This window comes from Neopelma chrysocephalum, unplaced genomic scaffold (assembly GCF_003984885.1).
Source record: "Neopelma chrysocephalum unplaced genomic scaffold, ASM398488v2 Primary Assembly neopelma1_97390, whole genome shotgun sequence".
Taxonomy (NCBI): Eukaryota; Metazoa; Chordata; class Aves; order Passeriformes; family Pipridae; genus Neopelma; species Neopelma chrysocephalum.
In genome coordinates, this window is record NW_020926031.1 from 147,651 (window position 1) to 169,719 (window position 22,069).

A 22,069-nucleotide genomic window follows, 5' to 3' on the forward strand; every position below is an offset into this window, starting at 1 on the left:
ACAGATAAACTCAGGCGAGGACGTAAATACTTGGCATCTGTCACTGAATTCAGTCAGCTTCCTGAATCAGAGCAAAAGCACCCTGTTCCAGCTCTGCTGCAGTGCATAACATGGTTTGGGTGCCTCTTATTAATAAATCCCTGCTTTAGCCCAGAAGCGCTACTAAAAAGCACACCTGGGAGCATTTTACTATATATAAAACCTCTGTTCCAACAGCAGATTCGATATTCCTGCAGAATCTAATCATAAGAAGGTAACTCTCCTTCCTGCTGAACAAGCTGCAGCATGAGAAAGCACATGTCCAGAAAGCATTTCACCTGCCAGCGCTTGTAATTGCTTATGCCTGGGAATTTAAGCTGAAATACCAGAATCTGGACTGGGAAAGAATTTGCTAGTAGTGTTGGGCTCCAAGTCAGCCAGCCAGCTATGTCCTTTGGCTTTTGTGCTTTTAACAATATTTAAGGATGCTTTTCAGAGGACTGGAAGAGAAGAGCTCAAGTGAGTCAGTGGTAGCTGAACGCCATTGCCTCCTCTCAGAAGGATGCTGACGATGCTTTGCTGGGCAGGGAGGGAGTGATGTGGGCAGATGGAGATGAATGTCTGCTCAACTGGGTCAGCGGACTGGGAATACAGATAAAGACCTCAAGTCCTCGTATTTCCACAGAAGGCAAAACTGGATCTCAAGTCTGGATCACATGAACTCTATGAGAATTGATAGATATAGACTAATTTGTTCAACAGATGAATTGAGTCTTCCTCCTGCTGAACTGTGATGCAAAAGACAAATTAATCATTTGACCTCCCTATATATCAGCCTACTTTAGGACGAGGGGATGGCACAATCTCTTTCCTGCCTCCTTGCAGCAGCTGCAGTGAGGTTCAGTTCCTCAAGTTCTGTCACATAGCAAAAACATGATGGTTCAAGTCTCATGGGACTCCAGATCTACAACAGCCACACTCCCTCATGCTTCCTCTCATGGCCACACAAGAAAACTCCATGACAGTTTAGAAGGTGATCTACAGTCCTCTGTGGGGAAGGGTTATGTCCACCCAAAAAGGCTGCAGAAGGTGCTTTTCAGCTGCCCCTGCTCAAGGGGAACTTTCCCAGGACCCAACCCTTCTCGCTGACTTCAGGAGCCCCATGTGAAACAGGCCAGGGGGATCTCCCAGGAAGGGTCAAAAATGAGGATTTGATTACCAGCAAGGCACAGAGAGGGGGTTATCAACCTTGCCACCAGCCAGCTCCTCCTTCCCCCATGGGAAATAAGATCAAAAGGAAAAAGAGGGTTTTTTCTGTGCTAGCCATGCCTCTGAAATTTTCTAAGGACTTTCTGTTGGTTTTGGATCAGGTCCTAGACCCAAGGGGACAGAGTTCAGTGTGTCTGGATTATTTACAAGCAAAAAGGTTCCCTCTGCAACCAAGTACGTAGAATACCTTATTAAAACATGCCCTGCTCTGTATCTGACCCAATGGAGTTGGCATGAAGAAGTTCTAAGCACACCCTAAGAAACGCTGCTGGACTGAGAGTTGTCATTACTTCCCTCATCTCAGTTCCTCCATGGCCTTATCTAAACTATGTCATAAATATTCTGGGTTTTGTCTGAACTCTCCTCCTCCTAGTGACATTCTGTACTTCTGAATAATGTTGTCTCCATATGAATTACAAGGGACACAGTAATAATGCTCCACCAGGAGCAAGGGAAGCAGTGGGAAAACAGCTAAAAGCTACACTGAACTGTTTTCTTACTTGTAATCTTCTGTCATACTCCGAGTTGGAAGATTAGATAACGAGACTATTTATAGCAGCATTGCTGGATGTGTATCACAAAACCTTTATTGTAAGACCACAGCAAGTATAAAATTTTAATTTTGCCTGCTACTTCCCTGTGTCACAGCTTCATTTGCAGCAAAGCGTTTTTTCTTTTGCTGTGGGGCTATTAATAATGGATGTAACATTAATATTTCCAAATTGGGAGTTTACCCTCGGTCACTGTTCCCACCCATCACTCCGTAATTTCTCCTCTTGGGCTTCATACTGGACTGACAACAGGAGACTGACAGTATCTGCTCAGCCACCAAACACACTTTCTTGGGCAAGAGCAACCAGAGCTCACTCCATTCCCTGCTACACGTCCCACCTGCACAACTTCTCTGGTTGAAATCTTAAGCTGCTTTTAATCTCTCTGCTACGTCCTCCAGTACACACATGTAGGGTCCAAGAACAACTGTCCAAAGGAAATGCACTGTACACCAGATGATCTCCAGGGGTCATGAGGCACCCAGCAGATGGTGAGAACTTTCTTCCACAACTAATGCAGGGCAGATTTCAAGTAAAGAGGAGCAAAGCTCTCAGCTGTCAGTACTTATCACTTGACATCTCAACTCTAAACCTTTAAAAACAAAAGGTATTTGTGGTTTCAATTAGGAAGAACTTTTTGCACCTTTATTTTATTTCATGCCTGTTAAGAATGTGATTGTTGAGGGGTTGTACCATTAAAACTAAATGATATACAGAAATGGGAATAGGAATGTAGAAATCTGGTACTGACATCAGAGGCCACCCAGGTCCTTCATTATGTTTTCATTGCATTTTTTAATAAAGAAAGTAAATTTCAACTACTTCTTTCTGTATTTGATGAACATAATCAATTAGGAACATTTTCTCTTTTTCATTTTCTATCACAACTATTTAAGTGACTCACTCACATAATACACAGATTCTGTTTGCAACATTTACAGTTATTTGTGTCCCATATTCTACAGTGACTCAATATTTCTATGGGAAACCATCTCTTCCCTTCCTGCCTAGTAAATACTTGTTAAGTATAAAAAATTAAACATTCGTCATGGACAAAAATGATCTTGCAAGATAGGTATTTAGAAACACAATGGCACCAGTTGCCTAAATCAAAGAAATCATGAGTAATACCAATACAATTAAATGCTACATTAAAGAGGTATCACTTAAGAAGGAGATTTGAACTAACCTTCTGATGAAGATATGGAAGCTGGATGGTAGATAAGCTCTGCATCTGTGTCTGCTTGGCTTATCTGGCCAAAGCCTGTCCAGTAGTAAGTTAAGACCAAACACTAAGCTTTACATTAGACAGTGTTGATGAGCAGTAGAACACAAAAAGCAGTCACATCTCCATCCAAGTAGCAGTTAAGGGGAAATCAAGCAGAGCTCATGCCTAACAGAGGACAACAGTGGGGTTTTTAAATCATATGTTGATATATGGGCAGTCAATGTAAACTAGAATGAATCAAGTACTACACGATTACACTTCTTCTAACTGGGCCAGGGTGCAGACCACAGTTTTCAAGCAGGGTGAAGCCAGAGGGATGTTCAGACAGGGGCTGCTGGCAAAGACTTTCATATTCCCATTCAGCTCCCCAAGTAAGAAAACCAATACTTCAAAAGTGTCCCTGATTATTCCACTGGGACAAATGATCCCAGATTTTCAGCTCTGCTCAGCATCCCATGGTCCCTGGGCTCATCAGAAGCTGAGCTCCCTCTTTGCTAACCCACTGGGTAGTTACTGACAGCAGCTGACAGCACAGCACTGGCTATTCACAGAGCTCCCCGGTCATTGTTTTGCTAAATTGATCTTCTCAAGTCCTGATGCTAGATATAGGATGTGTTCTGCTCATATCATAAAAATTATGAGATCAAGTCAATAGGGAATCCCTGCATACACCCATGCGCATGCGTGTAAGCCCACATACAGAGGAAAACCTGGAAGTGTCAGTGTTACCAGTGTGAAGCTCAAATACTGCTTACAAAGGAACAACAGAGGAGGGAAACTCCACAAGCAACGCCAGTACTTTTAAATTGATTTTTACTAAAATGTTATTACTGTTTAAAAAAAAAGTTTACATTAAGTTGTAGCCAGGTGGGCATCGGTCTCTTCTCCCAGGCAACCAGGGAGGACAAGAGGGCACGATCTTAAGCTTTGCCAGGGGAGGTTTAGGTTGGATATTAGGAAGAAATTTCTTACAGAGAGAGTAATCAGACATTGGAATGGGCTGCCCAGGGAGATGGTGGAGTGACCATCTAAAACCCCTGGAGGTTTTTAAGATGAGACTGGATGTGGCACTTAGTGCCACGGTCTAGTAACTACGGTGGTGTTGGATCAAGGGTTGGACTTGATAATCTCGGAGGTCTTTTCCAACCTAGTTGATTCTATGATTCTATGAAGTGGTTTTTTTGAAACTAAAAAACTTGCCATGGCACTTTATCGCTGAGACTGACAGCAAATTACTAAGATTTACTTTTCAGAATTTTGCATTAAGTAGCCCTCCGGTTTAACCTGAGAGTTTTCTGACAGCTGAGAATCCTTCCCTACACTTCAGCAAAGAGCTGAACTGAGGCAGACTAATGGAGGATTGTATAAACATAATACCACCATGGCATCCTCCACCCTGTAATTTTAAAACACAATCCTATTTTAATCCTGTAATTGAAAGGCCAAATAACCAGCAGAGTAAACATGAACTTATATACAACACACTTTTACCAGCTCGGGATCCCCACGAATAAATGGAGACGAAAACTTACCCCACATAGTCACATTAACCCAGACCTTAGTATGGGTAAGTATCCAAGAGTCTGCCCTCCTTCCCAGCTACTCAGCTAGCAATGCCCTAGTTAGCCAGGTTAAAAGGCAGCTCAGGGTCATGGATACATGTCCTACTCGGCAGAAACTTTAACCATTGCCAGACCCTAGCTTCCAGTTAAAATTCAGCTCTCATCCCCAAAACTACTTTGGTACTTGTGGCACAGAACTGAGCACCTGCACAGTGCTGTGATTAAAGCAAGAAACTACTTTGGGATTTGGCAGTTTGCAGCACAGCACTGAGCACCTGCACCGTGCGTGATTAAGGTTAATCTGAGATCAACCGTTTCTAGGTGGAGACAATCCTGAAACACAGAAGTTGTGGATCCTACTGCTTGAGACAGCCAGAACTGGATTACTCAGATGTCCTAAAATTTCAAGGCAGACCAAGTCAGAGCATGTGTGGGTCCCCAGCTTGAAATAAGTAGCCACTGCGAGGGTACGCACTGTAAGTAATACAACATGTACTTATGTACTTGCCACGGGCAACAATCTCAGCAATGCAGAAGTAGCTGCTTCCTGCAATTATCCTAGCAGCAGTAGGTAAGAACAGCTGCCAAATCTGAAATATTCCAGGCCTCTGTATTAGAAATCTTCCCAGATATGGGAATAACCACAAAAGCTGCTATTTCAACAGTGTAGGAAACAAAATTAAGTGGGGGCTAATTAGGCTTCTGTCGTTGGGAGGTCAAGGTAAGCAAAGAGAACCTGCTTTCTTTTATTCCAGAAGAGCCCACAAATGCATAAGCAACTGTATTTGTCAAAATCACAGTGTGCAGAAGACAGTCTCATCCAAGAAAGCTTGTACAGGGACCTCAACACAATCTCTTCTGTCCCCCAAATAAAGCCTTTATGTGATTTTGAGGCTGACTGCTAATGAACCACTCCATAAACAACCGGGCAGGGATGCTCATGATAAAGAGGATGGATCCAGCTAGAGACCAGCCAACACCAGAACAGGTTCTATCCCTCTATCTACAACTGCAGTGTCTGAACAATCCAGCTCCAGCTTTCACTGTTGTGGAGAAGTTCTCATTTCAGCACTATCCTTATCAGCTAAACACAGGTAGCCTTGGGAAGATGCCCTTGGGAAGTCGATATGAGTAGGGCAAATATGTGGTCTTTGTATGTCATAAACTTCAAAGGATTCCTCTTTCATGACCTCCTCCAATCTTCCATAAAATTGGATCCATTTTAGCATCCATAACATCTACTATTAATGAGCTCTACTGAGCAACTAACTACTGCAGATGGTTACAGCCTCTTTTTGTTCAAAAGAAGGAGGAATCAGCTTCATTTGATATCCTCCTAATTCTTGTATTGGAAAAGATAGTGAAGAGTGCAGCTCTGCCCCTTGTTTACATGCCCATCCCATGCCATTTCTCATCCTGGTTATCTCTTTTTCCAGAGACAAGAGTCCTAGTTTATTCAATCATTCCTTATATAAAATTAATCCAGACTTATGACTGTCTCCGTTGCCCTCCTCTGAACCTTTTCCAGTTCTTCTGTATCTTTCTTAAGATTTTGGAAGTGGATGAGCCAGAACTACACACAATATTCAGATTTACACAACAATCTTATTAGGGGCCTCTATTTTCTTCTGTTCGGCTTCCCTTACAATTTCTAGTATTTAATTTGCTTTTCTAAACTGCTATTGAGCCTGACACTAGTATTTTCAGCTCTATCATCCCACTGATATTTTGGTTCCTACTGGTTTTGAAGAGCAGCCTTTCTTGCCTCTGAAAAATACAGAGAATCACCTGTGGTCAAGACACCACATGATTTCCTGGGAAATTTCTGACAGGATGCATCAATACCTGCTCCACCAACAGGCTTCAGCACCCTATGAAAAGGACAATGGGAAAGGAAAAGTAAGAGCAATAAATTGTTGTGTTTGGAACACTGAGCAATTTTAGGCAGTTTAAATGCAATAAATCAAAGTTCAGTAGCTAGGGAAAAATCTAGTGCTTGGGAGAGGGTTGAATAAACCTGAGAACCTCAGGCAGGAAGACCTTTATACCTATAACCCAGACACACTGACAGGTCAGAGGAAAACCCAGCATGACCCAGGACAGAATGAAAGCAGAAGGGCAGAAAGCCGGAGGCATCCTTCAAAGCCTTGAATGATGAAACTTCTGATTCCATAACGCTGGAAGAAAATGAAATAGTACTTCAAAGAAGAACCAATTGTGACAGCAATGGGAGCTGAGACTATCTCACAGTGTCACTACTGGTATTCCCCCCAGTGCACTGCTTGCACCCCAATTTCTAAGTCCCATGACCATCAGTTGCTGATGGCTTTTTACCGCCCCCTTAGTTTTATTTAGTGAGTGCACAAAATGGAGCCAGCAGCAGAACAGTCTTTCAACAATATACAATTATCAAGATGCCTACACCAGCTAGATTACTATCTCCTGCATGTATTTCACAAGCTCATAAAACACCAATGAAAGGAGAAGAAAGTCTGACATATTTATGTGTAAGTGAGATATAACGTTTGGAACAGCAACTGCAAAAATGCAGGCAAAGACTGTATAATCATGACTGGTACCCCCCAGGGGCCAGGGGAAGCAGGAAAGCCTCTGCCTTCTTGGCAAAGTGCTGCACAACAGGCTGCCCTTCTGGGGGCCTGCAGCCAGAAAGGTGGCAACACCCTTCATCAAATCACTGCTGACTCTGACTTCAGGTTTCCTAGCAAAAGAACGGACTAAGGACTGCCCTGACAAGGTACCAGTCTGCTTCATGTGATACTCTGGACATATAAACCTCAAATCATCCCACAGAGATCACCCAGACACATGACTAAAAGCTCTCTGTATGAATGAGCAGTAAGTACAGGCGGCCATGGAAGCACCCAGCACAACATGACTCAGATCTTGATGGGAGGCTCCAGATGCCACTGTAATGCAAATAAAAAAGAATAACCCATGAGTAATCGCCCACTGCTGAAAAGAGAATCCCTGACAGCTCAGCCTGTTTCTGTAATATTGCGCATGCATTCTTTTGCATAAGTATCATAAGGTCCATTAACCTGTGAGAAAATCAACAGGAAGAAATCCTGCTTGCAGTCACTCACCAGGGAAATCTTACCTTCCAAGGCAAGAAGAGGCTCGGGAAAGAGCACCAACCTGAGTAGGAGGCTAGAGGAGAGGATTAGAAAGGAGATAGTAATACTTCTTAGATTCTACAATGTAATATTGATCTGCTGTCTACAGCAATGGCTAAGACTTCTTGATGCTGAGGACATGGAGACAAGTGAGGACAAAGAGCCACTTGTCCATGGAACACAGGAGATGGCATACAGGTCCTATGTCTCACTTCTGACCCAAGAGCTAGCAAAAACTGCATTTCTAGCATCCTGGACCAGCAAATCTGGGAACTACACAACAGCCTTAAAAGAGTACACAGCCCACACATCACAGTAGGAAAGGTTAAACACATCCAGTAAGACTGAGCAGCACTCAGCAACAGCCAGAGACTGAGAAAAGGTAACACTAGGCAAGGAGGGGAACTTACCGAGCTACACTAGGATTAGAAAGAAGAGTTAAGAGAGGAGATTGAATAAACCATCTTGCAAGAACCTTGGGGCAGGGAGATGGGTTGAACTGGGGATGTATGTCTTGAGAAATAATAGAAGTCTCCTTGGATGGAACAGTTCAAGCCAGACTGCCCTGACACAAGTAAATAAACAGTACACAGAGCCACTGGTGCAGAGGTCGATCTTTTTCATCTCAGAATACAGGAGATGAGATACTGCTGGAGTTTTCCCACTTGGTTCCACTCCAAACAGCTATACACACCTTGTTTGATAGTTATCACAAACCATATTTCAGGGAGGGTGGACAGCAAAAATTTCCTGGAGTTTATCTGGCTACATCGTTAAGGAGATTGTTACCAGATAATCATAATCTTTTGCTCAGCATTAGGAAAGTACACAAAGGATCACCTTCTGTCACCCCTGACAAACAGCCACATCTGGGTTATGGGAAGGGAAATACTCACAGGAATGCTGAAAATAATCTCACCTCAACCTTCCCATCATGATATCACCAAGTGATAACCTCCTTTCAACCACTGTCCAGGACTTCAAGTTTAACAGCTCCATCAGAACCATGGCATCTGATCAGCTGTGGTCCTGGAGGATTTCTGTTTCCATTGACTGTCTCCAAACCAGCCAAAGCCTGAAGGCACAACTGTGGCACCCAAATCTGGGTTAACAATATAGACATGATATACTGCTTTGGAGTAAGTAAGTGCTTGCATGTAGCAGTTTCTAGTGAACAGCAATGTGAAGTTCTTTTACAAAGGGCTGGACATAACAGATTTTAAAGTACTGCCCTACTCAAAAGGCAACTCTAAAATCATCAATTAGCCCAGGGTTCCAGGTTTACTCATGCAGGAATCTTCAGAAAATACCTGCCTAATTCAGTTACTTGGTTTTAAAACTGCAGCTGAAGTCTGAGAAACAAGCTGGGAGCCTTCCTCCTTAGGCATGACCATCAAAAGCAAAGTAAGTATTTTGCCAGCCATGTCAGCTTTTGTGAGATTTCTGTGTTATGCCTTTAACACCACCAAAAGTATCACATGGTCTTCAGAAGATTTATGTAACTAAAGGTGACCATTTTTAGCGGGACTCACAGAAAGGCATAAAAATTTGCCTCACATGTGGGCAACAACTCTACCATGTACAGAGGTCTTACTTCTTACGTAGCAAAGATGAACTTGTAAGGTTCAGGGACTCAGTTCAAAGTCCTCAGACCACCCTGGGAAACAACACAATCATAGCTCTTCTTTTAGCAAGAATGAGCCCAAATCATCCCTTGGCACCAAGTTAGGTAAGAGATCTTCACAGAAGAAAGTACTAAATGGTGGCCAACTTATCAAAGTTCAGTCTCCCTAACATTGAGCCAGACACTGAAGGAAGAACAACTGGGGACCTTCAACCATAATACACTTTACAAAATGTTAAATGGCAGATATATAACAAAACTGTGTGACACTCATACTTTCGCTGCTATGCCTCGAGTCCATTTTACAGAAACCTGTCAAATGCAATCAGATTTGTTTATTCCACATTTAAATGTAGGACCTGAGGCAGTCTGGTTTCAAAAAAAGACAGAAAAGGCACATATTGTCCCTGGCAGTTGCTTGTTTCTTACAACAAAGGCAATGCCTTGTTCAGTCTTTATTCCAAATAAAAATTATTTCAATGCTCTGCTACATTACAGTCTTGAAAACCTTTCTGCTTGCTGCCTCAGCACAGGTAGAAATTTAGTTAAAATGGAAATTAAAGGAAGAAATAAAGAAACGGAGTGTCATTAACACACAATTCCCACCCTCCTTCCCCCCCAACATCAGGTGATTCATACAGAGCATCTTCAAATCTCACATAAGCCACTGATAATGGATTAAGTAGCAGTGTCCCTTCTGGCTCCAGTTTATAAATTCTTATCTGCTTAAGGTTGCTCCATAAAGACTTCCAGCTGACAGCATGATTCTTAAAGAGACAAATCCTCCCTGGCAGTTTACAATTGCATACCAACTATTACAGCATTGCATGTGCCTTCATGTTTGCATTGATAGAGGATGATGGTTCACTGGTTATAGTTCAGCATCCCCCTCCTTGCAAGTGTAATTTTAAGCAGAGCCATTGCCTGGGCTGAGTTTCTGACCGGCTTTGCCCATGACAGAGCAGTGAGCATTCCTCATGTCTCCGTGTATGGCCATTAAAACAGCCATGATATAATCATCCTCAGTTCGCACAACTGTTCCAAATCATCCAAGTACAGACGAAGGGAGCAGAGAGTTGTAACAGAAGAATAATGCAAGTATCAGAAAATCCTTCAGTATAACAACCAGTTCCCCAGCTCATCATTAACCATTTCCACTCCCCTAGACTATGCCAAAGAAGTATCCAAAAGCTCAGTAACAATGAGGGTGAAAAGCACCATCCGTATTTTCCACGCTGGTGGCTGCAAATTCTGCAACACACAAGGGAAGCTGCAACAAGTTATGATCTGAAATGGCTGTGGGAGCAGCACCTTCCCTCATTCCCTGCTTACAGAGAGATGTCTGACATCCGCTATTCCCCATCATCCAGTGCCTTTGGCTGTGAAAATGAGCCTAATGAAGGGGAACCCAGGTAGTGTTGAACACACATGGTGTGTCCTGCTGCCCAAGGAACGATGGGTTGCTTTCTGCTACCACCCTCCCAGCTTATGGCAAAAGGGGGTTAAAAAGGTCAGGGATAGAAGAAACCTTGGGCAGCCTCTCCTATTCACATTACAGAAGTCACCCCCATCCCATTTGGTCCCAACAGGTTCCCAGGATTTCAGAAAACAGATTTCATCCTTGTGAGGAACAGAACAGCCACATATGGTGGTCAAGGAGCCCCAAATACTCCCTGCTCTCCTCCAAACAGGACTGACAGTGCCATGCACACACATTCCTGGGGCACCCAGAATAAATACCAAAGCAAAGCCTTCATTCACCGATAAACACTTGGGGATTCTCTGGTGGTCCAACTCCTCTGACTTGTTGTCCCTTGCTTTCCCGGGGCAACTCTGCCTGGAAAGACCTGTGCACCAATCAGCCACCCATGGGGCACTGCCAGGGAAGAAGCGACAGTGCTGGGAGCATGGCAGTGGGCTCGCACCGCGAGAGGGCACGGGGTGCAGGCATGGAGCCATCCCACCCCGGGGTGTCCAGGGAGCCCAGTCTGTCTCAAGGTGTCCGGAATGCCTGTCCATGGTGGGGTACTCAGGGTACTACAAGCACCCCTGGGGTACTCAGGATCTGGGTGCCCATCCCAGCTCGGGGTGTCCGGAGCACCCATCCCCCTCTGGGCTGCACGGGTTCCTCAGATACCCGGGGATACCGCGGGTGCTCGTCTTGACGGGGACGCTCAGGGTGCCGGGGATGCCGGAGGTGCCCGCGGTGCCGGGGGCGCTGACCGAGCCGTACCTTTGAGGCGGTGGTGGCGGGCGCGGTGCAGGCGGCCCTGGCCGCCGCGGGGCAGCGCGGGGATGCTGGAGAAGCGGCTCCCCATGGCGGCATCCGAGCCGGGCCGGGCCGGGCGGCACCGCGCGGGGTCTTTCCCCGGGAGCTGCGGCGGCGAGGGCGGAGGGCACCGCTCGCTCCGAGCGCTCCGAGAGCCGCGGTCCCGCCCGCCGGGCCCCCCGCCCCGCGCCGCCGCCGCCCTGCGCTCGGTCCGCGGCCGCTCGGTGCGGCGGGGCGGGGCGGTGGCTCCGCGGCCCCCCCGCCGCGCCCCGTCGCCATGGAGACAGATGTGCCGCCCCCGCGGGGGGGGACGCGCCGCCGCGCGCCGCCCAGATGTGGCACCGCTGGCGCGACAGGTGGGGGCACGCGGAGACTCCCCCGACCCCTCCCCGCACCACCTCGGTCCGGATGCCCAGAAGGACGCACTCCGAGGGGCAGACGCGGGGTCAGGGACATTTTTGCCCTCCGTTGCCTCCCCGGGACGATGCTGGGCTGGACCTCCCTCACACCTGCTGGCCCTAAACCGGTTTCCCCAGGGCCAGCCCAGCACCCTCCCAGCAAGGAAATCCGTGGCTAACCCTAGAATTCAAGCCCTTCAAGGAAGCTGCATCATGCAAGAGCACCCACCCAACCAGACCTGCTATGCTGGGACACAATTGTCCTAAAGCAATTAGGATTCTCTTGGATGCAAATATGTCAGAGCAGCACTCGGGAAGGCAAAGTGGGTGGGCAAGCAGCTCCTTGCCCTGTCCTAGGGCAAGTGGATGAGCAGGCAGATAATCAGAGGGACGAGTAGATTCCTTACTGGTCCCCAACCTACCCTACTTTACTTACACCAGTGGCTTAAAGCAGTGAGGAGCTCCAGTCAAGCTCAGGGAAGTGGGGTTGGGAGAAACGGGCTGAAGAGAAACACTTTGCTGGCAGATCTCCTATGAAGGGTCAGGAGCTCATACTGGTGGAGGGTCAGCATGGGGCACTGCTTGCACAGATGGCTTCTGAAAACTGCTGCAACATAAACACATCCCACACAAACTGGGACTGCCCTGTGTGGCTTTAGCCCTCTGTGCAGAGATGAGCCTCTGCACAGCTCCATATTCAAGAACACCCGTGCCTCAGACACAAACTCACTCATACCTGCACAGGGCAGGTCCACATGGCTCACTTTCTTGCCCTGAGAAAGAAGGTCCTGTGTTAACACCACACCTGTCCACTACCTGTCCATTATGGAGCCGCCCAGGCCAGTGAGTTGCTCCACGAAAGCATCCAGGACCATACAGGGTAGTGAGGTTCCCCTTTTCCTCACCTCAGCTGCAGGGGAATTTCTGCTGTGATTTGCACAACCCAAGTCCTGAAGGAGTTCCATTGGTACCACAGTAAAATCAATCCACAGCTGATGTTGTCTATTACATAACCCTTTTTCTTTTTCTGAAGGTTCTGGAGTCATGGTTGCAAGCTTCATCTAGAGTTTCAGTGAATGCTGAAGGCTGAGGGCAGCTGCAGTTCAGTTATGTCAAGGCTGTAAAATGTCTTTTTCCTTCCTTCTGTTGAACAAAAATGTAATGTTCAGCTTACTTCCAAAAGATGATTTTGTCCATCTATCCATTCACCTCCACCCTCCACTTTCCTTCCTCCTATTAAATGTAAAAAAATCTTGTTCTGGTCAGGGACCACATATGAACATTTTCACCCTGAAAACAACTACTGCTGCAATTTTCCCCATCAGAGAGCCAAGAGACACCCTGTTCTCTGAAGCCACTCAAGTACCTAACTTTCAGAGGTGAAGGGGAAGGTTATTTCTGAGGTTAAATAACAAGATTTGATGAGAAATACTGAAAATCTCGACCAAAATCTGATGCTGAAATCCAGATGATGATTTCTTTTGGGATGTGTGATGCAGGGGGCCAGGCTGAGGATTCATTACTGTCCTGCCCAGCCTTCTATTGTATTATGGGTGAGATGTGCACCATGTTTTTGCATCCTTTCTCATTGTCTCAAAAGTAGAAAGGGATGACCACACCAGTCAGAGTGCTGCCATGGTAATGTGGGGTTGAACTCCTGCTTGAAAACAAGCCTTCTGTGTTCAGTCCTGCCAGTGTATTGGGTCCTGCTTTAGCCCCATGATAAATCCACCAACTGCCTCCACATGCAGGAAGCTCATGAGCTGAGGTGGGCCAGAGATTGAGACGGAGTCGCATCTTTATTTATATCCTTTGTGAACACTGTATTTCCAGGCAGCTCATTACAATGAACCCACAAAGAAACACAGGACTGGAATGACCCTTAGATGGGCAACTCTTGCTCCTCATCATACAATATCTTTCATCCTGCTGAAACTAATTGTCTTCAACAAACAAACAAACAAACAAAAACCAAACCTGTTCTTTCTCTATTCCTTTTCTCTAATCTCTCTCTCTGCTTGTCCTTGAATTGCAAGAGGTCTTGAGTAAGGAAACTTCATGTTTAATGTGGCAGAAAGAGGTGTCAGCATAAGGCAAATTTATAATGGAAAGAGGCATGTTTCCATGGTATAAAATGGAGAAAGGAAAAGCTACCAGAATTTTAGACTGGAGGCATAGGGGACATCCATATAATATCACAGGAAACATTTCTGTGCAGTCATCCATTAAATGACAGGCACTCACGCGTGCATCATGCACGCTGCTCACTATACCTTGTGTGATACCTCACCACGTGGTACACCCGCTCCCAGAAGAAATTTCTGTTTTCTGCTTCCACCAAATCTTCTCTGAATTTTAGACACCAGTCACCACTTTAACTTTGGTACCATAGTGTTTTTAACTATACCCCAAAGGCTGATGGATTATGTGCTCAACCAGCTCTTTTTTCACCTTGGAGAACCAAGGTAAAACATTGTTACATCAGTGAAAGGAGGAAGCCTTATAGATCTGCTTTAGCAACATGTTCAGCTTCCATAGGGATGGGCTTTGCTTTGCCTGACACAGCAGCCTGCAGTTCACACCGTGGGGAAGAATGCAAAACAGCACCAAGGGTTTGCTATGATTGTATCTTGGTTCACTTTATCAGAGTCCTTGAATTTGCTCCTGACACTGGTTGGAGAAGGAGTGAGAAGAAAGGGCTGCTTGCTGTCCTTGCCAACTTATGTCAGCTCTTCCTGAAAAAAATGTTGAGCAGGGTGAGAAATATGCTCTGTGATCACAGGGGCCCTTGATAGACAAAACAGGATCACACTGATTCTGGCTGGGGTTTTGCCTTTTTCCTGTGCTCTAGCAACAGAGAGCACTGAAACAGCTTGCTAAAACTGCAAGGCTTTCACACCATCAAGTCAGGAAATTCCTTCTTTCTTAGTATTAGTGATATCAATTGAATTGGCTAATTAGGTACATTCAATTTCTTGGTACTGACTCTGTCAGGTAGTGGGGGTCTGGTAAAGAGCTTGCGGTATGACAGAGCAGAATGAGTTTGCACTAAGAGTTAAAACTCCTCTCCACCTTCTGAATTTGTGCATGGGCACCTGCCTACCAATTTGTACTTTATGTTTAGAAGTCAGTGGAGAAAATGCAGCCTCTCCATGAACCTCATCTGAAGTTATTATCAGCTCCAGGAAAAGTTCTAACATCATAATTATCATTATGAGCAAACACAAGGAGAAAGGCACTGAACAGTCACATCTGCTCATGGAACAACATCTACTGCTTTAAGTCAAGAAACCACCCATCAATTCTCTACCCAAAAGCTGAGTGCAAGGATGAACTCCAGCTGTTCAGCTCAAGCATATGTGGAAGAGGAGAGAGATGGGATGTGGAGGAGGATTTCTGAGACAGCTGGAGGGGAGGGTCTATGTGCAAAAAGAGCTTGCTGGGTGATGGCTGGGCAGACTGCAAGGTTTGGTACACAGAGATGCTTTCAGACTGCCAAGGGAGCAAGACCATACGAGTGCATTTGCATCTAAGGACTCTGGGTATTTTGCAAAGATCACCAACTCTGAAGTGCTATGCAGCAACAAAGCAAATGTAGTTAAAAATTCCTTTTGCAAAGGCTGTGTTTGTGCTTTCTAAGTACATCATCCCTCAAGGGCTTACACAAGAAATCAGGTAACCACAAACAAGATATAATTATGAAGAATCACAAGAACATGAAGCATGAGCTACCATTGCTTGAGTTGTGGGCAAACACATGTCAGAATTTACACCCTGAGAGGATGCTCAGAGTAGGAGGTGTGATCCAGGGAATAAGTGGCACAGGATAAAACACAAGGCAGTAAGTGGACACTAGCCAGGTCCTTTTGGCTTTGGCACTGATGGGGTCCAGCAGCCTGGACCGCTCACTGATACACATACGAATGAGTGTGCTAAGAAATTGGACTTACGATGGCCTGACCACCTATTACACACCTTATGAACATCAATCTCAATAATCCAAAGTAGTGAATGCTTTCCTCATTCTTCCTGTTTTCCTCCATCTCCAGATGGAGACACTGAGGGAACAAGCTGATTTGGTATATGTGGCACTTAAAGCAGCAAAGGGACTGAGGATGGGAATATGCCATATGTCCCTTCCAGAGCAAGGTTTGATCCTCTGGGCCCTGCTGATTTCACATACCCATTAACATAATTCTTTACCTTATATATCGAAGAAGAATCTCAAATTGCTTGCTTTGCTGTAATTAAATACCTGGCACCAGAACTTCAACAGATGTGGAAGAAAAAGACACACCTATCCATGAAATGAGCAGATCTGCATGCTGCAGGGAGAAAAGATCATCTGGGAGATATTCATTGCACCTAATTGTTGGGCTAATATCCTAATTTATGTATTTTTAATTGCCAGAATGACAGTGGCATTCTTGATGTGGCATGCATCACCCAAAAATGAAATACCCTGCAGCCACTCAGAAGGGTTTGCTCCCATTGCTGTCACCTCTGCAACCAAGGTAGAGTTGGATATAAGACTGAGATGGGACAGAAGCAAATTCAGCATTATGAATTAAAATAGGACAGGATGACAAGGGTCCATTTTCAGTCACAGGTGAACACCTTCTTTCCTGTGGGTTTCTGTGTCTAACAGGCCAACAGATTTCACAGCAGCAACCAACAGATTCTGCAAAGATACTTCTAGAAATATTAGGTTAAAGTGAAGAAAGGAGAAAAGATCTGTAGATTTAAAGCCTCATGAACATTTATAAAATGCTTAGTCTTAGACAGTAGTCAACAAAAAGTCATCATGACAGGTGACCATCCAATTTGGTGTTCCTTCCTGAGAAAACTAAATCCTAGGTCACCTCTTTTGCAAGAAATGTAAATACTTGTTTTATATGAGTGAGACAGGAAAAAGGTGTCCATCTGTCATGACACACTGACTTTAAAGTGTGCAGACTGGGAAAAAATGTTTTGTACAGCTGTCTTGATGTTTCAGATTTATTCTGTTTATTTTCTGACCTTTACGTTTGTAGTTCTCCCATTCATCAGCAATGGATTTGCATGAGAGCAGAAGCTGCTGCCTGACCTTAAAGGCAAAACCACAGCAGTACTTACATGACACTCGAGTGCCACGTATGTACACAGCTATCCATCCTGTAGTCTGCTGGAAAAAGTATTCTCCTGGATTGATGCTTGTGTGACCCGACAGGTTCCTCTTGCTTGATGCCTCTGTGCGATAGCAGAGATCTCATACACAAGAGAACTCAATGCAACAACAATTGACCTCACAGTTAAAAATGTGTGCAATGTCCTGCTGTAAGTTTACTAACTCGAACTTCCATGCTTTGCATCATGTAGTGTCTTCCCCTGAGAGATGAAGGTTTTCCAGAACCAGATCAGCTGTAAACATGCCATTATATTGACTTTCCATTTCTTTCAGTTGGTTGCTACATTCTCTCTGAAACTGCTTGTGTGAAATACATCCGATAACTGTATTACATGGAAGAGCAAGAAAAGGAGGAAAAGTAAGAGAATTACTTCCTTTGAACAATCGATTCCTCTGGGAAGTTCCATTTTAATGAACAATGTCAGTCTGTTAATGCAACAGAGGTCATAGTGAGGGTCTGACCCCTGTGCTGATAAGCAGAAGCTTGAGAGCTTTTACTTTTTTTAGCAATTTCCAAAGTGCTACTTATGTATTTGTTATGAACTGTGCTCAAAGTCAATCATCTGAAGACAAAAAAAAACCCAGGAGAGAATAAAGAGATTGGTTAGAAAATAAGAATTTCTTCCACATGTACTGGTCACATTTGTTGAGCTCTGACATAAAAATATCAGTTAAACTCTTGCAATACTTCAGTGAGGAGAGTTTAAGTCCATTTTAATTCAAGTGTATTGTGCTACTCACACTGGGGAACTCAGTGGGGCCTGTTGAACCCCAAGTGTATATTAGAGCAACCCCAAGGCTGCTTCCTTCCATAGTAGAAAGCTTCAAGGGGCACATTTGTGCCCTATCCCCGTAGCCCAAATCTCACCACTAAGCTGGGGCTTACAGGAAAGGCCAGTAATGAGCAGAAGATATTTTCAGGGGAATCAGCTCCTCCCTATTTAAAGGGTCCTTTGATCTACAAGAGAAATCTAACAGGAATTTAGCACAGCTAATAGTCAAACCTTTGATCTTCCCTTTGGAGTTTCACCAGCTGTCAGACAGCCTGAACCCCTACTTCCAGCAATATGAGCCAGACTTTTCTCCCTTGCACATTACAGTGAATTTGCCACCTCCATAGATTCACCAGTGTTGCCAGGTTTTTTTTCCCATTCACTTTACTTTTGGGTCATTTCTCCCTTGAAACCTTTTCTTAGACAATGGACCTTTCCTTCAGTCTCACTTTCACATCTCTGTCAAGGTGGTGGATATTGCTACTGAGGTGACTGGCAGGGTGCTATGGCAGAACATAGGGTCTGAGGGATATTTGCCTTCTAAAGAATATCCCACGTTCTTTCCAGCTCTAAATGGGTTTAAGTTAAAGGAGGCTTTGATGACAGATGCCAGTGCCAACCTCATATTCTATTTCTGCATCTAAATATTTGCTCTTAATTAAATTTACTTCTGAAATTAACACTGGAGGTGCCCAGATTTCTAATTGGGTCACTGCAAGCCAACTTTACATCAAGCTGAGAAGTCAGCATGCTTGAGAAATATTGTGAAAAAAACCTAAATATTTACTAACTGTAATGAGTTAGAGAAAGGTGAAATGTGTTAAGTCTGTACCTCTAAATGTGTTTGACATCCTCAGTAGCTAAAATGGTGGTTTAGATTATCAGAAGGAAGGCACCCAACAGCTTTGGTATACTGGTCAGTAGTCAACTGTCAAGGTACTGTCTTGACCCTATATGATGTCTTACCTACAGATGGAATTATTTTATGGTAGTATTTCCCAACCATATTGGACGTGAGGACTGCAACAGCATTTTGGTCCAGCTCCTCTTCCCCCTCAACACATTCCTTCCTGGAAGGGCTACTGACAGCCCCTGACCCCACTGCTAGCATGGTGACGGACTGACCTAATCCTATTCCTATCCAGATCCCTCAACCTTTCCCCTTCTGGTTCCAGGATAGCAGCGCGTCTTCACAGCTTCCAAGGTTTATAAACTCCAAATAAACTTAAAGCACAAAGCAAAGTCTGGTTTTTGATTTCCCAGTCTTCCACAGTCTGCTGAGCCCACACACAGCCAACAACACCATGCAGAAGGAAAGAAGTGGTACCAAACAGCCAGACAAACAAGAGAATCTTCCCACATCAGACTCGACCTTAGACTGGTCACATAAACAGGATGCGTTCAGTACTTGTCCTCCTGACAAGCTCCCACCCAAGTTGATCAGTCTCTGTGTAGTCCCTGGAGATGAACACCACCTTTGGAGGTCCCCAGACAGGCTGAGATTGCTCATTAATTCCCTCCTAGTCCACACAGGGAGTCCCAAGCAGATTGCATTGAAGTTGGCTGAATCTCAAAAGGATGACCTGGAAACTGCAGCAATAACCTTCTCTACCCAGTCTACATAGCCCTGCTGGTGGCGCTGGATGTGCAGCCTCCTGGTAGCATCTGAAGTCAGCATTTCTCTTCTTTGCTCCTTTATGTAAATGGTGGGAGCCAGCAGAAACTCAGAAATGTCAAGTTTGGTATCATAAAGCCCTGTTGACTCTCAAAGATAATTTGTAGTGCATCCAGATGAGGAGCACTTCCCACCAGGAGAATATTCACAGACTGCTGAATTCAGCAAACAGATGCAATTATTTCTTTTTCCAAGGGTGCAATCTGGTCCCAGCAGTGAGAATTCACCCCACAGACAAATATTAGCCTTAAATTTGGTTTAACAGCCAGGATCAGCTACCATAAGTTTCAAAATTGTTCTCTTGAAATGCACCAGGGAGGAACAGGGGAGAGCACAAGTCCCCAACAGTGCTTATTTAAATAATCTTGCTGACAGATCTGTTCTTTTCTCAAAAATTCCAGTCTGCACAACAGATCACAGTATGAAATCAGGTACTGTCACTGGGCTCTGGTAAATGGGAACATAAGGACTAAACACTCCCTTTCCATATGAATAAATATTCCAATTCAAACTGCACCACTCTCATTGTTCATGCTGTCACCAAAATCCTGCAGGCAGCATTATAGCCTAGTACTGAGCAGCACCCATCATTACTCACTTCACAAGCAGATATAGATTTTCAGCTCTCATTTACTGATGTACGTGTTCCTGACATGACAATCTCTTCAAAAGATTCTGCATAAGTTATACCCACTGGATTCTAAAGGAGATTTGGCATCTCTGCCTAGGAATTACTGACAATATTTTCAGTGTCTCTGAGACATTTAGGGAACCAATTTCCCTTTAATTTTAAGACCGCAAGCAAAGGAGAAGCTAGTACATTGATAGGGTAATTTTTGCAGTGTTTTAATGACTGTCTGTTAAAAACTTACAACTCCCTTCCAGACTGAATTTGCTGAGTTGCAAGTCCATGTCAGTGGAGCTTGTTAGATGTTTTTCTGTTTGATCCAAAAGGCAAGGTAAATACTTATGAATTGTAGTTCCATTATTCATCCTTTTTCTGCACAAATGGAACATGGCCCTAGTTACAGCCTTACTAGTAGTTAAGGCCAATTGCCAAGCCTTTTGCTTTTGTATAATTCTTACCGTCCTTTTCTTCACCATCTCTATCTTTGCAGTAGTCAAAAACATTTAAGGTGGAATCTACACTCATTTTAAGAAGGAATTGGATAGCAAGAGCTGGGTTTACAATGCTTCTGTCTACTCCCAGAGTGCACTTTTAGCTAAAAGAGGACACGGACAATAAAACAATGATTATGCCAGATTCAGAGATTGAGAATTTGATAATTTGACATAACCCAAAATACAATCCCTGCCTTACACTTATATGGTTTCACCGTTCTGCTCCACTGCACAGCGTGGAAAGCCGTGGCTGTAAGCCAGCAAACACCCAAGCAAAGTCAGATCCGGGTGCTGCTTGTAACCAAGGGCAGCTAAGCCAGTTTGTGGTTGTTCTGTGGCCACTGTGTACTGGCTTGGTTCCCCCCAAAATCATCTTCAATCATGCAGAGATAATTTACTCCTAAGGAGAAAGAGTGATTCTTGACAATGAATCCAGAGAGGCCAGATGAAGAGAGCTGGGAAAGGGGAGGTGAACACCAGAAACTGAAGGTGCTGCTTCATGGCTGAGAAATTGGCTGCAAGAAACCTGCTCAGCCATTAACTGCTGAGGACTCTGGTTGAGACCAAGCCAGGGAGGGATCAGTTCTCTTGAAGCTCCTCACTCACCTATGCTGTCACTTCATTGTTGTTTCTGACATGGACCTCAAATGTTTTTTGTAATGCCCCTCAGAGTTACTACAGCGTGTTATTTTGCAGAGATGAACTGCCATCTACTAAATAAAAGTGAAAATGTAATGAGGTTTAAAGACAAGAAATAGCTCCAAGGGATATGCTCCACTTATAGAGAAGGCAGGGGAAGAGAGGTGGGGGGAGGGGATCTGCCCATGAGAAGTCTTGATGAAGGGGCAGGGATTAGTTTACAACAGCACATTTAGCACTGTGTGTAGTACCAAAGTCAAGATACCAAGTTCCCCAGGAGATTTAACACAGGACAGTCCAGGGGCCTTCAGAGCTCTCTGAAAAGGCTCATACCGAGAGCCCTGTTACTGCAGATAAACCTAAAGGAGCAGAGGGGTGGCTATCAGGGTGCCACAGGATCCTATCATCCCACACGTTGTGATTCTAGCTATTTTCTTCAGAAAGGCAGGAGTGATTAGGCAGAGATAGGATTTTACCAAAGGCAGCGTGAGAAGATGATTATCCTCTGCAGAACACAAGGCACTGCAGGTAATTACTGCCTGTGGGACCACAAGGATTTAGCTAGGGGCAAAGGGTATGGAAAATTGCAATGTACCTTAAATGACCATTTCTGCTGAATCCATGATTGTTAGTATTAAGTAAAGTTATAAATTGCAGTCCATAATCTTGTCTTTCAAAT

At 44.6% G+C, this 22,069-nt stretch overlaps 1 protein-coding gene across 3 annotated transcripts in view; it reads right to left on the reverse strand.

The window, feature by feature from the left end:
* The window catches only part of NEURL1 (neuralized E3 ubiquitin protein ligase 1), a 151,529-nt gene extending 139,721 nt beyond the window's left edge, over window positions 1-11,808 (reverse strand). For 2 of the 3 annotated variants that reach the window (XM_027672306.1, XM_027672305.1), the window contains exon 1: window positions 11,581-11,677. Coding sequence is in view for 1 of the 3 variants with exons in the window: in XM_027672303.1 (XP_027528104.1) it covers window positions 11,581-11,665 (85 nt within the window). In the remaining 2 variants the exon portion in view is untranslated. Of the gene's footprint in view, window positions 1-11,580 lie in introns of all 3 variants that reach the window. The other variant, XM_027672303.1, reaches the window with a different exon arrangement.
* Between the last annotated feature and the right edge of the window lie 10,261 nt (window positions 11,809-22,069).